This window comes from Prinia subflava, chromosome 1 (genome assembly GCF_021018805.1).
Source record: "Prinia subflava isolate CZ2003 ecotype Zambia chromosome 1, Cam_Psub_1.2, whole genome shotgun sequence".
Lineage (NCBI taxonomy): Eukaryota > Metazoa > Chordata > Aves > Passeriformes > Cisticolidae > Prinia > Prinia subflava.
This window is the reverse complement of record NC_086247.1, coordinates 138,307,232-138,322,406: the sequence shown is the minus strand read 5'-3', so window position 1 is coordinate 138,322,406 and position 15,175 is coordinate 138,307,232. Positions and strand designations below refer to the sequence as shown.

General features: G+C 41.3%; 1 protein-coding gene across 4 annotated transcripts; it reads left to right on the top strand.

Annotated features, from left to right (window-relative positions):
• The first annotated feature begins 276 nt into the window (after positions 1–276).
• On the top strand, positions 277–14,175 carry LOC134559546 (microtubule nucleation factor SSNA1-like). 4 transcript variants are annotated; one of them, XM_063414417.1, is made up of 2 exons: positions 277–430; positions 1,385–14,175. In XM_063414417.1, exon 2 carries the CDS (start codon positions 1,431–1,433, stop codon positions 1,773–1,775), a length of 345 nt encoding a protein of 114 aa, XP_063270487.1. In that variant the 5' UTR covers positions 277–430; positions 1,385–1,430; the 3' UTR covers positions 1,776–14,175. The 4 variants fall into 4 exon arrangements, with proteins under 4 accessions (XP_063270487.1, XP_063270478.1, XP_063270495.1 ...); XM_063414408.1 differs by having other exon boundaries at positions 278–434; XM_063414425.1 differs by having other exon boundaries at positions 279–434; positions 1,390–14,175.
• Positions 14,176–15,175: the final 1,000 nt, after the last annotated feature.

Genomic DNA, 15,175 nt, shown 5'->3' with positions numbered 1-15,175 from the left:
TCCGTCCCCTCTGTCCCCTTTGCTCTCGGGCGACTCTGCCTTCGGTAAACATCGGCTGCCTCCGCCGAACCCGACGCCCCTCAGTCCCTCCCTTCGGCAAACATCGGCTGCCTCCGCCGAGCACGACGCCCTTCAGTCCCTCCCTTCGGCAAACATCGGCTCCTTCCGTTAACGCTCGGCCCTCCCTGCCCCTCCCGCCTCGGCCTACTCTTCCGAGCGCTACCTGTCTTCGGAAAACATCGCGTTTTTCCGGAGAGACGTTTCCGCGCGGCCGTCAGGGCGGCGCCGCGTTCGGGAGCGCTCGGGTGTTTCCGTGACCCTCACGGGCCGGCGCGGCCGTTGGCGGGCGCACGGGGCCGGTTAGCCGAGGGCAGCGCGGCCTCGCTGGCAGAGCCGCTCCCTCGGTGGGGAGGAATCGCGATCCTGCCAGGCAGGTGGGGGCAACACGGGGAATTGCGGGGGGGAGATAGAAATGGGAAGGTCTCTTCTTACCTACCCCCTCCTCCCCTTCCGCCCGGGCACCCGATGTACGGGCAGGAGCCATTTTGTGCGCGGCGCGTGTTCCGCGGGGCCGCGCCGGGCGGCGAGGAGGGTGTTAAGATGTCCCTGGGACGGCGGCCGCGCGGCCGGGCCGTGGCCCCGCCGTGTCTGCGGGGCTGTGAGCGGCGGGCGAAGGGGCTCGGCGCGGGCCCGGCACAGCGTTCCGGGTCACCCCGGTGAGCTCCGGGCACTCGCTGTGTCGGGGTGATTCCATGCTGCTGTCGGTGCCTGCTGAGCCCCTCAGGGTGGTGCCCGGTGACAGGACGAGGAGCGATGGCCATAAACTAAAGCATAAGAAGTTTCACCTCAGCATGAAGAAGAACTTCCTCGTGTTGAGGGTGGAAAAGCACTGGAATGGGTTGCCCGGGAAGGGCGTGGAATCTCCCTCTGCGGAGACATTCAAAACCCACTTGGATGCTCCAGGTGACCCTTGCCAGGGGGTCGGACTGGATGATCTCCAGAAGTCCCTTCCAACCCTAACCATTCTCTGATTCTGTAATTTTTGCTTATTTCTGATCAGGCCCTCGAAGTTTCAGCTACAAAGCATCCTATATTCAGAATTGTATAAAGGTATTATAAAACGTGTCATAAGTACTTTGATACCATTGCCATGACAGTGTCATAGGAGCTAGCAGTTTTCAGTAAAGCTGTAAGGGCACACGCCAAATTTTGTCCTGCCCCCCACCTGAAAAGGGAAGAGATGTGGCATATCTCAGAGTGGGCATATTAACATTAAACAGAGAACCTTGCCCCGCGGCTCTGTCTGTGCTAGTGAAGCGTTATTCATGGTAAACCTCTTACAGATTGTTTTTCTGTTTGTTTGTTTGTTTTCCTTTAATTGTAGTGCAGAAGACCGCTGCTGAAAGGGGACTTCGGGGAGTGAGTGCAGGATGACTCAGCAGGGAGCTGTTCTTCAGGGTTACAATAATGAACTGGTGAAATGCATTGAAGATTTATGTATGCAAAAAGAAGAACTGAACAAACAAATCCGGCAAGCAGAAGAGGAAAAGAATAAACTCCAGCATGAAATCCAAATCCTCAGTGAACAGCTGGAGTGTGTGTGTGAAAATCTGGCCCAAAAGGTGGCTTCACGGAATGAGCTTGATAAAATACTTGCTGAAACTGAAGCTGCTTACATGAAGATTTTGGATAGCTCTAGAACTTTACTTAATGTCCTGAAGAAGGAAGTGGGAAGCTTAAAGCATTCACCAGATCTGAAAACCAATGTAACGTGAAACAGTCAAATGTTTGGACTCTGCAGTGCTAAAATTCCACTAGGTGAGAAACGTGGTAGCCACGGAACCTTACAGCCACAGTATAACAGAGAGGGATTTTCTTCCAGTCTTTCTGTACATTTTATTATTTTCAAATGCACTAGAAAATAGATTAAATAAAGTTGCCTTTTGCTTTAAAAAATCTACTTAATTGAACACTACAAAAAAAAGCAAATAGATAGTTGAGGCAGATGGGAGACTGTCAGTTTTGACATCAGGATGCTTCAAGGCTTGGAAGAAAGGCATGTTGTATTGGTTAACTTCAGATGGCTCCCAGTAAATTATTATTTGAAAACTAGTGGGTGCAAGTCAATCAGATACTACTTCTTTTCACTTTACAAATGCTTAGGCTTTACTGTTGGGACTAAGTAGAAATGAGCTATTTAGCTTCCTCTAGGAGCTTGGAGTTCTGTCTGATGCGTGCACAAAGACAGCCTCGTTTACAATAATTGCCTATGTGAATAATAGAGAGAGAAGGTCAGAAATCAGGAGTAATGCAGAGCATGGAGGCTTAAATTTTAACACTGTATGTGGTTCATGCATCTTCTGTTTTGGAGAACCTATTCTCCAAAGCCTTCTTAAGAAAGGAGGCGTGCTGCAGTGAGAGTCAGGTTTGGTGCAGATGCAGACAGCTACACCATGAACACCTGGACAAGTAGTTCACTTGGGGGTGAGAAAAATGTGTCAGTAGCGATCAGAAGTCCTGAAAAACCACTGGGGTCCAGTTAAAAATACAGAGGTAAATACAAGACCAAAGAAGGTAATCCTGGCTAAATGCCAGTAATAGAATTTCTGGAAGCCTTTTTAGTGTCTTTTAGCTCTATACTTATCTATTAAATAATTGTAGTAAGATTGTGGAGAATAATGAGCATCCTGAAATAATGTGAAAGAAGAAAGTGGTTTGCAGCTATCAGCCTTTCTTACAGAGGACATTAAAATAGAACTTGGTTTAGAGACCAGGGATGACATAACAGCATGGCATAAATTTCGGTTTAATGCTGATTTTTGTTTCTGCTGAACCTCTGTTCAGCAGAAATCTCTCTCAGCAGTGTATGTGTATGTACACGTGCATTTTGTCCCACTTGTTTGTGTGTTACAACAGTAACTATTTAAGCTGTCTTGAAGTCAAATCTTCATTCAATAGCAACTAATTAAATTGAAAGAAGTGCAGTTGAAATATCTGTACTTGATAGTCATGTATCTCTGAGGTGCACATATAGAGGGAATGGAGATGTGAATAGTTTTGGTAGTAGCTCTTCATCTATAATAGGGAGCAAATTTTATGTTCTGGTTGCCAGGCTACATCAGAGATGAGTGTGAGGCAGCTAATCACAGTTTACTTGTATGGCACTCCCAGGGGCTTCCCTCTGGGGCATTCCCAGTGGGTAAGGCAAAGGTGATAAAATTACTCATTACTCATTACTGATCATCTCAGAGGTATTGCTGTTGTAGTACTGCAGCACTCAGGACCACCTTGTTTATGCTGAAGTGAAACACAAAAATTTTGCTGTTTTTAGTTGCAAAAAAGTGATTTATTTGACTGGACATTTTTATGACGTTCTGTCTGCCCTCAGACTGGTGGCAGTAACTGATTTACAGCAAAATAGGAAGACTCAGGAAAGACTAACTAAAGAGCAAGAACTTTGAGTGTCAAATATAAGCTGCTGCTTCTTATTAGCTGCACTGGAACTTGAACTTGTGAACAACAATTTGTATCATATAAAGCTCAATTATAGGGAACAGTACAGTTAATTTCTAGTATTGGTCTCACACAATAATTACAGGTTTGTTTGCCTTAGAATAATCATAAATAATGCTTCTTGTTCTACTGAAGCTGATAAAACTAGAGAAGCTTTAAGAGAAGCCTTACAAGATTTAAAAGAAATCTATTTCACAGCCATTATTATGTCTACTTGTAGCTATTGCAAAACTAAATAACTGGAGATGCTTATTTTTTTTTTTTGTAAAACTAAGGGAAAAATGTAAATTATTGGCTATATACTTATGCACCTACTGGGGCCTCCCAACATTCAAATAAAAAGTTGAAATGTTGCTAGAATTCCATTCAGTAATCCCAGTCTAAAATTAACATTTAAATTCACATTTAAAAGTGATAGAAATAATATACCTCTAGGGCTTGCCTATTTTTGGAATAGGCACATGTGTGGCAAGTCATTGTGCACCTGTAAAGTTGCTGCTCAGAAATAGTGTTTAGCATTATATTCTGTATTGACCCCAGTGAACCCTTTTATTGAAGTGGTAACCTTTTCCACTGCTTTTTCAGACACTATAAATCAAGACATGAATAGCTTTTGTTAAACAACTTCACTTTGTTCAGAAGACTTGCAGACTAAGCTGATCCAAAGTATTGCTGGAAGAGAAATGATAATTTGCAGATGGCAGCAGCTCTACAGGGATGCCTGAAACAGAAAGTTTACCTTGAATAAGGCAGGTGATAAGTTTAAAGTATCAAACTTATTCCCAACGTAATTTTTATATTGAATTTTATGATTCTGAGTTCGACCTGGTGCTTTTCTGGAGTGTTTACAGTCTAGGAGCTTTACTGACAAAAGTCGGGTTCCTAATCGAAACTGCTTTGTTGGGTGTTCTGTATCTTATTTTGTGTGTGAGGAGACAGTTTTTGAAACTCCTACCTGTGCCTGATACAGAGATTTAGTGAAATGCATCTGGAATATTGGTCTGAAGTCCTCAATTTATGTAAAGGCACTTTTACCTGGTTTCCAAATAACAGAACATAAGTGGAAGAGATTCCATGCTTTTATAGCAATGCTTCTTGAAAATGTGCCCAGCACTTTAAACACTAGTGATCAACAGTTTTTTCAAAACATTTGACTGTTGACTTCTTGCAAGTAAACTGAAGAGATTTTGGCAGTTACCAAAGAAACTGCTCGTGGGCGGTGTGTTGAAGTAATTTTCTGTGTGGAAGTGATACAGGAACCACTGGGTGAAGTGCTTATGCCAGCAGCCTTTCACACCCCATTGCTGTCTCTTTTCAGAGATGCTTACCCTGCAGTTCAGGTACCTCCCACGTGCAGTTTCTGTTCATTAGTTTACAGAAATGGAGGTGAGTGGACTGGGAGGTCACCCTGATTTTAAGGGTAGGGAGTAAGGAGAAGGCGTGGATGACAAGTCCTGCTTTGGGAAGACTAGTGCATGAGGGTATGATAGAGAGAAGTGGAGTTTCTCTTAATTTCTGTCTGCTCTAAATGTACTGAGCTACTGCCTACAGTTCTTGCTACCCAATAAATCCAATTTTGGAAATCATCTGAACTTCATCTGAACTCTGGACTTTCTTCCCCTTTAAGCCCTCTGACGATCAGCAAAAGAAGCAACCTGTGTTTTGTTTTCTCTCTCTTTTAATTCTCTCTGTTGCAGCAGGAGGCTGTGGAATCTGAGCCTCCTGTTTGCTGGGTAAGTGCTGCCAGGCTCACACAGGATGCAGTGCTGGTGTTCCATGTCCTGGTTGCTCTCCTTTGAACAGTCCTCAGGGAAGTGCTCGGGTTGTATAAAGAACCTCAAGCTTTGTGTGTGCTTGGTATACCTGTATGTCAGATTGACCTTGGAGAGTTTAGGCAGAGCATTGGCAGGTTTTTGGCTCTTTGTGAGTGCAGGAGATTTGTTTCCTTGGACTAGGAACTCTTCAGGCCAGAAAGACTAGGCATCTTCAAATACCCAAAGAATTGTCCTTTCAAACAACGAAGCAAGCTGTACTCTAAACAGAGGTGCCTGGATCCTGGATTGCTGTTTCAGTATTGAGATTCAATTCCATCTAGGTCTTGGGGTACAAGTGTGTTCCACTCCTAATCAATTAAATGGATTAAGCTGAACTGGAATGAGGTACTGGTAATCCTGTAACAAGAACATTCAAAGATTGTTAGCCAAAGGATCAAATGTCTACTGTTAATTCATCATACAGATGAGTCTTGTGCAGAAGACCAATATCTATTACTCCTTAGATGATTTTGCTTGTTAGGAGAGTTTGAGTGATAAGGTGTAGCTTGTGGCAGTTGCCTTAACTTTGAGTAGATTCTAGATTCTTGGGATTTTATGCAAGAAGTAGACAAAACAGTTATTTTTTTATAATTTTTAAAATTTCTTTCTTTTCAAGAATGAGCAAAGAAGTATCAATAAATACTTTAGTGTTGATTTATTTGTGTGTGTATTGGTGGTTTTCTTAAAGGATGAATAGGCAAGTTTTCCTAAAATCAGAGTGCTTTTTCAGCTTTCCTGTATGCGTGTGTTTTTCAATATAGATGTAAATATTTTATTTTTCCTCTTTTGGATGAAGGACAGACTAGCTTTTGATTTAATTTGTGCACCAATTGTTTTGTCAGTGTCTGTTTTTTTACTGGGGAGAAGTCAGGCACCGTGGCCACTTCTTGGGTGTTCGTTCTATGCATTTTTAAACTTGGGATGAGTTTTTTGTTCTTTGCCCCTTAACTACTTATAAATCTGTCAGGGATTTTATTAGATGCCCCAGAGTAGTCCTTGACTGTTGTCTACCTCAGTTGGTTTCAGATGAAGTTTGTTCACTGCCTAGCAGTAAAACCCAGCTACTTGCATGTTAGGTGTTGATAAAACGTGGAGGGGTTCAAGCTTGCAGAACAGGGAGGTATATGGTCATTCATAGCTCTAGCATGTGGGGATTGTGTGAAAAGTTCAGTGTTGTAGCCTATTTACAAAAATAAGATGTTAGTAGAATTGGGGCTAGTAGAACACTTTCATTTTGTAGTAATTTCAAAAGTAGTTTACAAGATCTTGTGGGTGGGAACAATTTGCAGGGTTTTTTGTCTATTTGTGCCAGACTATGGATATGCTGCAGTAACTACTACAGAAAAATTTAAATTTTAGTACAAATTTGGGCATCTTATTTAGCAGCACAGTGGAAAATTCCAGTGTAAAATATATGCATTTTTATCATAGCACACCCATTGTTTGTGACCTGATGCAAAGCTGATAATATGTGTAATATGCTTAATTTGAATGTCACAAATGGGAAAATGTTACTTTTAGAATAGGATTCATCCCTGTTAGAGGAAAACAAGCACATGTAGACAGAGATCATGCTCAGGAAAAAAGCATTTGAAAAAACGTCCTGGCAGTCGTTCTGGAGGTGGGATTGATCATGATTCCACGGACTGTGATGGGAGCTTGTTTCTCTCATACCTCCCTTCAGGCCTGGGAAGTTTCATGGGTGGCTTCTCCTCTCAGCCTTAGCAGCACTCACGCACAGGGTGTGTGTACTTGGTTCTGAAGGGTTTAGAACAGTGTAGAGTGTTCTTGTTCACTGTTTTGTGTGAAGGAGAATGCAGCTTCCTGGCCAGCCTGAATCAAGACACAGGAGTGTTAGAGACTATAAAACAAAGTAAGAGGCTGAGCAATTTTTAACACCTACTTTGAAAAATGTGTAAGATTATGAAACCTAATAGACTGGTCACAGAGCATTTTAAAGTTAAATCTTCAGAGGTGGTGGTTTTTGAGCTTTGTATGTGTAGGTTCCCTTGCTTCAGTCAGAGCTCCCATAATTGGCTTGAGGTTTTCCATTGATGTGGGATATATGGGAACATTTCTAGAAAATTATTTACATCATAGTCCATGACAGATTTGTAATTTACATTTTTTTAAAAACCATATAGTTGATTTAGTTGAACGTAGTAAAAAGTATCATATTTCTTTCCTAAAGGCTTTCAAATCTCTCTGTCTGTATTCAGAATCAGATCAAAGTACTATTTGTTGTTGTTACATGATTATTAACAAGTTGATACAACTTGGATACTGATTCTGATCAGGCATGTCTGTCAATTCCTGACACAAAACCCTCTTCATATTCTGCAAGCTTACACTTTTTTAAAACTTCTTTTTCCGTATACAGTAAGAGCACTTTAAGTTGAATATCAGCATGAGAGAGACTGTTTTCTGAATGTTTTTTTAATGTAGTTAGTATTCAGGGCTGAAGCATACAGTGTCAAGTTTTTAAAACAAAAAACTGGCAGTAATCCTTATGTAGTTTTGCAGTTCAGTAATAGAAATCCTGCTAGACATTTGTGGTGTTCACTGCCTTGTAATAAGTGAGATTAATTGCTGTAACTCATGAACCCAAGATACTTTTTGTTAAATACTGATTCTTCCTCAAGTATCGTTGCCGGCATGAGTGGAATGGATACTCCATTCCAGGGAAGGTGGGGTGAAAGATGAGCTGCCTTTTTAGTGGAGACCACCATCGGGAAAGAGAGGGGCATCCTTGTTAGCCTTGTCCATGGTAAAGTGATGTGAGACAACTCAAATGGAGTGCTTAGAATGGTCACAGTTCTCTGTTGTGAGGTTCACTGAAGAAAGCTGAATAAAAGAAAGCCCAGTCCTTGCTGTCAGTCACAAGGAATGTGATACTCGATTGCAGCCAGGTTATCTTTACGTGCAGGAGCCCAGGTGCAGCTGGAAGCAGTGTAGCAGCTGCAGAGCTGGGCTCCCTGAGGGTTGTTTTGCCCTGCCCAGAAGCAGTTGGCCCTGTGGACACACTTAGGAAATCTGATACACTCTGGAGTCACTGGTTTTGTTAGAAAAGTGTCACCTCTTCCTGTTCTTGAAACTCAGGGGATTCTGCATCTTAGTGACATGTGACTTGGTGGCATGACTCCATAACAAGGATATTTATTTTAAATCCTGTACACTTTAGTGTTTTCTCTCTGAAGCCTAAAGTGTTCTTGCTTTAGATTTAGGTGGTTCAAGTTCAAACACCTGTTACCAAAAATACAGATGTCCAAGTTCCACTGAAGCCCACAAGCCTGTAAGTTGTTGGTATTCACTATATAGTACACCAAGTTCTTGGTCAAATGCAGTCTTAATCCTTCAGCCAAGTTGCAAACTTTGTGGCCCCTCTTAGTTTAAAATGATTTGCACCAGGTGTTGCATGCTGGGTTTGGAATGTGCTTTCGGTTTTTGTTTGTTTGTTTTTTAATGAAGTATTCCATTGAGGCCTCCCGTGGCACTCTGCCATACACATTCATGGTGTGCATGTGAGAATGTTTTCTTTGAGAGTGTCAGAAGGAAACTACCTGTACAGCAGCAATTTAACTGAAACAAGATTTGGGTTTATGCCATGATGGTTTTGTTTTTAAAAGTGTTTAAAAATCATGCATGTATAAATAGATGCATTTATATAGGGTATATAAACAAGTGCTTCCAGTGAACTGATCGCATAGTACCTTACAGAGAATATTAATATCTTTATCCCCTTGATTGACAGTGACACTCGGTAGTAATCTGCCCCAAATGAGGGACAGATCTGGGAGTGGAGGCTTTGCTTTTTCAGTCTCAATTGAATGCTCTAACTTGGACTGGTTCCCAGGGATTCATGTCCTGTTTGGTGTTTTGACATAAACAGGATTATGCATTCTCAACCTCTATGTTGGGGGAAGGGATAGCTATAACTGATGAGAGGCTTTTTGCTGTTGCTTCCTCCACATTGCATGCAGCATGATGATGAAGTTTAAATGTGTTACTCCTTTCTCCATAGATAGACCCTGCATGACAAGGTGTATCAACTCCTGAGCACCCACTCTTGCTTTGCAGACCTGCTCTTTCCAAGCCCCTGCTGTGGGACCTGACTGTAGGAGGTGCAGCAGAGGAACAGAAAGAACTCATAATGATAGTTGCTATTTAATTACCTTCAAAAGCCTAATCTTTTTCAGATACCTTGCCTTTGTAGATCCTATTGTTTTATCACGCTGCTTATTACCTTATCCTAGTCCATGTAAGACCAGTTTTTTTATGCATGGAGGCTCCTTGATGCATAAAGGTAGTAGGCGGTCTGAATTCTCATCCAATCTGTAACAGCATACAGAGCACATACAACAGCAGCAGGCTGTGAGGCAACCATGTTCCACCACAGCTTGTTTTGGTTGAAGGAGTGTGGCAGGTGGGGAACTCTAGATATCTGGATGGATGGGGCTCTTATATAATGAAAAGAAACTGGCTGTATGAATTCAGATTAAGAACTACTTTAACTTAGGACAGGTGGCACCTGACAGCAGTATTTGTATATTCACATATCATATACACACATATATATACACACATACACACTCACACATATATATACATTAAAATGTATATATAAATATACTCAACATTTTCATAAGTATAGAGAGCTCTTGGTAGAAGGCTGTCTAATACTTCAGTATTATCTGCCGTTAGAAAAGACAATTTAAACACGTTGGACGTTAACAACTTGCATGAGGTTGTGTACCCTGTTTTTTCAGTAGCCTTCACAGTCTTGTGTCAACATAAGCCATCATTTGTAGCACCATCCGTGTCTTCCTCCTGCAACAGCTTTTGTTGCCTCTATTTCCTACTCCTTGTTCACCATGGTTTGAGTTATCCCAAGCTGCTGACCAGAAACACGCTGTGGGTCAGAGATGCTTCCAGTATCTTGATATTGTCCAGACATGCTCTGGCACACTTGGGAAAATTGTTTGCAAAGATAAACAGATTACATTCAATGGGATAGTGCCCCAAAAGTTATGGTTGGATGGGGTGATGATATTATATTCCAGAGAAACAACAGACACCTGATCTTAATTTCATCCTAAAAAAAGGGTGTGGATCAAAGCAATGGATGGATAGGAATTTTTCCTGATATGCTATGGAGATTAAAAAACAGAAGTTTATTTTGTTTGAATTGAGGATAAATAATAAAATCTTCTGCAGATAAAGGACTATATGAGAGACTGTAATTTAATTAGTATTAAGGTTGTGTTCAGAGTGACGTGAGTTTGTTCCAGAAATGTTTGCTCTGTGTTTGAGAAAAGATTATAACTTGAAATTAGAAAGAGAAAAAGGAACAGAGTGATGAATCTTGCAGATAATGATCTCATCGAGGAAGCTGTTATAGGTCACCTGTGTCTTCTTCAAAGCTCTTAGTGTGACCTGTATTGCAAATTAATAAATATGTGCTAAGACAGAGTACATTATTGTATGGCACAATAATGCTACTTGGAAAAAGTTATGTCAAGCCATTGTATGTATTCAGCAATTTTCTTTGCAATCCTGCTCTGTTTTACAACCTAGTCTATTCCCCACTAAGATGTGCTAGAGATAAACATTGCAGATGCCTTTGTGTGCAGGGAGGACGAGAGGCAATTAAAAGTCTGCATGCTGTGAAGTCTCTGGGTACCAACAGTGTCTGCACAGACCTTTGCAATGTTTTAGGGGAACAATTGGTTTTCCTGCTCTCTGGGGTGACCAAACACAAATAGCTTTTGAACGAGGACAGTAACTCAGTTGTTTTCACACTGGCTAAAGTCCTGCTGGTTTGCATGAAGGTTTGCTATTTTTATTTACTGATAGCAAAGTCTTGGTGACAAAGTGGCTCCTCCAGATCAGACACTGTTTTATTAGAGCACATCATTTCATTTCTGACAAAGAAAGGGCAAACTTCTGATAAAGAACCTGGGGCAGGGCAGTATCTGGTATTGGCCTGCATCAAAGACAAGGAAAAGCACAAAAGGACAAAACTGCTGGCCATGGTCTGAATCAAATGAGGTTGCCTGCAAGAGCGGCAAGTGAGAGGGCTTTTCTTTCTTTTAACTTGCTCCCTCCTACATCATTACTGGGCTGAGTAAGAAAAGAATTTTCTTTTGGATAATAATAAATGGGATAATTTGCTTCAAGAAAAGCTAGTTCCACATAGGAGGCAGTTAAAGCTGCTCCATGGGAGCTTTATTTATTTTTTCTTCAAAAAAAATTATAATGCAAATTCTAAAGGCAAGCAGCCATTGTAAGGAAAAGAGAAACAACAAAATGTTGTGTTTGCCTGTCATTGCAGACCTTTTATACTTCAGTAAATTCACTCCTATGTGCACTTTCTTGGCTGCAGGTACTGCTTGTCCAAAACATGGATTTTTGGTCTCAGACCTGTTCAGTCTAAAATTCCTTTCCTGATTTTAGATAAACTTAATAAAACAGTGTACATTGTTACTTATATTGTATATATATTATATATACATATTATATATTACTTATATAAGTGTGTTGTTATGTAGATAGGTATAAAATTTACCTATAACTCTTAAGTAGAAGGTTTTTACCATGGCTTACTATGCCATGTATTACTACAAGTATTATCACACTGATGTAGCTGGTGTGAGGCTTGGTTCCCAGACATTAAGATGACCTTTGAACTTAGATTAGCTGCTAAGTGTTTTATAGTTTCAGGTGTTGGCAAAGTCAGAAGCAGCCAAACATTGAGAACTTGACTTTGCAGATTTAAATTAAAACTTGCATATTGCCTTACATGGAACTTGCCTTTGTTTCAAATAACTTCTGCATCTGGTTGTGTGGTGGGAGAGCACAGCTAAATGTTTTAAAGAGGTATCAAAAGCCATAGAACCATTTAAATTGAAAAGAACCCCTCAGATGGTCGAATCCAACCACTAACCCAGAGCTGCCAAGCCCACCACTAAACCATGTCCCTAAGTGCCACATCTAAGTGTCTTTTAAATAAGTAATAGCTGCTTGAGCTACTTGATGCTACCTCTGCTACACTGGGATTGTTGCATTGGGAAGCTGTGATGTAACTTGTAGTTAAAATAATCTCATTAGCAGGAGCACAAATCCCCTTTAAACTACAGTGCTACTGGATTTCAGAATGTAGACTTGATTTGTGTGCTGTGGCCTGTGTAAGAGCAAAGAAGGTAACAAAGAATAATTTTAAAGTTCTGGAATGAGTTTTGAGATCTTACTTAGAATTTAATAGGTGCCCAAGGATTGTATGCCACAAGACTCACTGAAAGTTGCTGGGTCTTGTGCTGTGCTTGCTTTTGCTCTGGTTTTTAAGATTCAGGATTCTGCATGCATTTCTCAAAGGCCTGGCTCCTGAAAGCAGAGCATTTTCTTTGTCTTTCTTCCCCCTACCCTCTGAAGTTACATTTCTGTTTCTTATAAAGAAAAGGCTGAAAGTGCAAAAGCAAGTAAAAAGGCTCAGAAATGCAAATATAAATAATTCTAAATATTTTTCATGATTTAACAGTAGTCTCACACTTTGTGCTTGGCCTGATGTGTGTCTTTTTCAGTGCCTGAAGCTGGTTATGGTCAAAGTCCTATGGAAAATTTCACACCATGTTCCTACTTAAGTCAGGTGCAGTGATTGCTCTAAGAAAGGCACCCATGATCTGTGGCTGTAGGACGTCAGTGGCTTTCTGTACGTGTGTATTTAAATTCCCCCCTTAGTACCTTTAACAGCTGCACCCAGCTTTCCACAGCCATTGTGGATTACTGAACTGTCAGGGGAGCCCCTTTGAGTCCAGCCTCAGTGTGATCTGCGAGTGCCAGGGAACAAGGGCTGGTTTGGAGAGGGAATTGTGGCGCTTCCAGGCCAGCAGAAGCTGGAAGCCCCATGGGATGGCAGGGGAAGGGGGGCTGCTGGCTCCTGGGAGAGAGAGCATGGGCTGTCTTCTGTCACAAGTATCAACCTGACATGATGCTTCCCAGAACCAGGAATCTTAGAGGAACAAGCAATTTCTGGGCTGAAAGAGGCTCCAAGGGATCTCCTAATACCACAATGTATTTATTCCCTGCAAGTGAATGCTGGAATGGTAAATGGAAGATGACTGAACAGAAGGGGGTTGTGGTACTTGCAGAGCTTGCTTTGGAGTCTGAAAGGCCAAAACTATGATCACAACATCTAGCTGAAGACTGAAGATGTGATTTAGAAATGGAACAATTTATCAGTCTGAAGCTAAAGATAGAAGTAAGTATGCTGTATAAAGGGCAGGACAAAGACATTTTAATAAAACTAATTCTGATCAAGAGAGAGTAAGCAGCTGAAACATCCAGAGAAATTTTTCTGAGAGAACATCAGAAGAACTGCCAGAATTGTATAATTTTTCAATTTTTTTTTTGTTAAAACATAGACATTTAGTATCTAACATGAAGAAAAATTTATCACAATGGAAATAATTGAATCCTTGGTAAAATGAACATGAATTTTGATGCCATTCCACAATTATTTTTGATAAATGCTTTTGATTTGGCCCAAACAATAGCAAGGAGGCTTTGTGGGTGTCATAATATGCAATCTAGAACTGAATGATTTGTTTCAGTCATCATAAAGAGGGAACAATAGAGGAAACATGACAAAAATACAGACAACAATGAGTAGAGCTGTGCATAATTTTGTCTCTCCTATTTTTATGGAGATCTTTGTGGTTTGCTTAAAGCCTCAGCTCTCAGATTCATGTAGTAAATAATCTAAGATTTCATTACACCAAAATAAGTTTCTAATTTCTGCAATTGAAAAAAAAAAAAAAAGCTTATATACAAAGCAAGAAGAGGAACCAAAATACATCTTTTTAAGAAACAAAAAGTAAAATCCACTTTTACTTTAAAAAAATCCAAAGGTTGAAAGACTTGATGCTGCTGTTAGAGCTCAGGTCAGTATTTACAGTGTGTTGGTTGCTCAGACAGCATTGCAAAGCCTTGTATCCCATCCTTTTTCTTTCCTTAGCTACATTCTCTCAGAGCCTGGAAAATAACACATCTCTGCCCTCTGTGCATTTTTCTTCAGCAGATGCTGCCAAGCCCAGCGCCTGATTTCTGTCCTGATCTGGAGTAACTCCAGGGGTGTGCACGAAGCCATCTCCTTTTTCCCTCCTAAAGGGTGGTGGCAGGGAGGAGACTGCAGGCTATTGTTCTCCCTCCCTGTGTCCGTCCTGCAGCAGCAGCCAGCATTGTTCCTTTTTATTTACTTCCCGCTCTCTGTAAACCAGCAGGGCTCGCAGCAGAGGGATGCAGCTCTCATTAGAGTAATTAGGCTGATTTATGAGAGAGTGGCACAGGGAAGGAGAGCTTTCCTAATGCAGTGTTCCCCACGGGAGGCTGGGCACACACCCAGCTGCTGGCAGGGCAGTGCCGGGTCTCCCTGCCAGCTCGGGCTGGAGGGCCCCCATCGCTTCAACCTTTAATGTCAGTGAAAATGGACAAACACGTGCAATAAACACTTCTTTCCTTCTTATGATATTCTTCACAAGTTGTATGTTCCAAGTTAATATTAGAAGTCTAATTAAAGTAATAGAGGGGAGAGATCTTTCCCTAATGTTATCTAAGTGTAAGTTTTGGCTTATAAAGAACTTCTCAAGCAAGTTTCCTGTGTCACTGGAACAGCAATAGCTGGTAGGTTTGTTCCTCTCCTGCCCTGTGGAAGTTTTGCATTACTTTTATGAAAGGCTTGTATGATGAGCTAGGAAATTTCTTTATTCCAGGGAAAATGTTATGAATATCCTTTGTTCATCACATTACCATGGTATCTTCATGGCAAGATACAGTGTGTCTCTGGAAAGTCCTGC

Excerpts from the sequence above, each read along its gene's own strand:
- LOC134559546 (XM_063414417.1), top strand. The coding sequence starts at position 1,431 with ATGACTCAGCAGGGAGCTGTTCTTCAGGGTTACAATAATGAACTGGTG.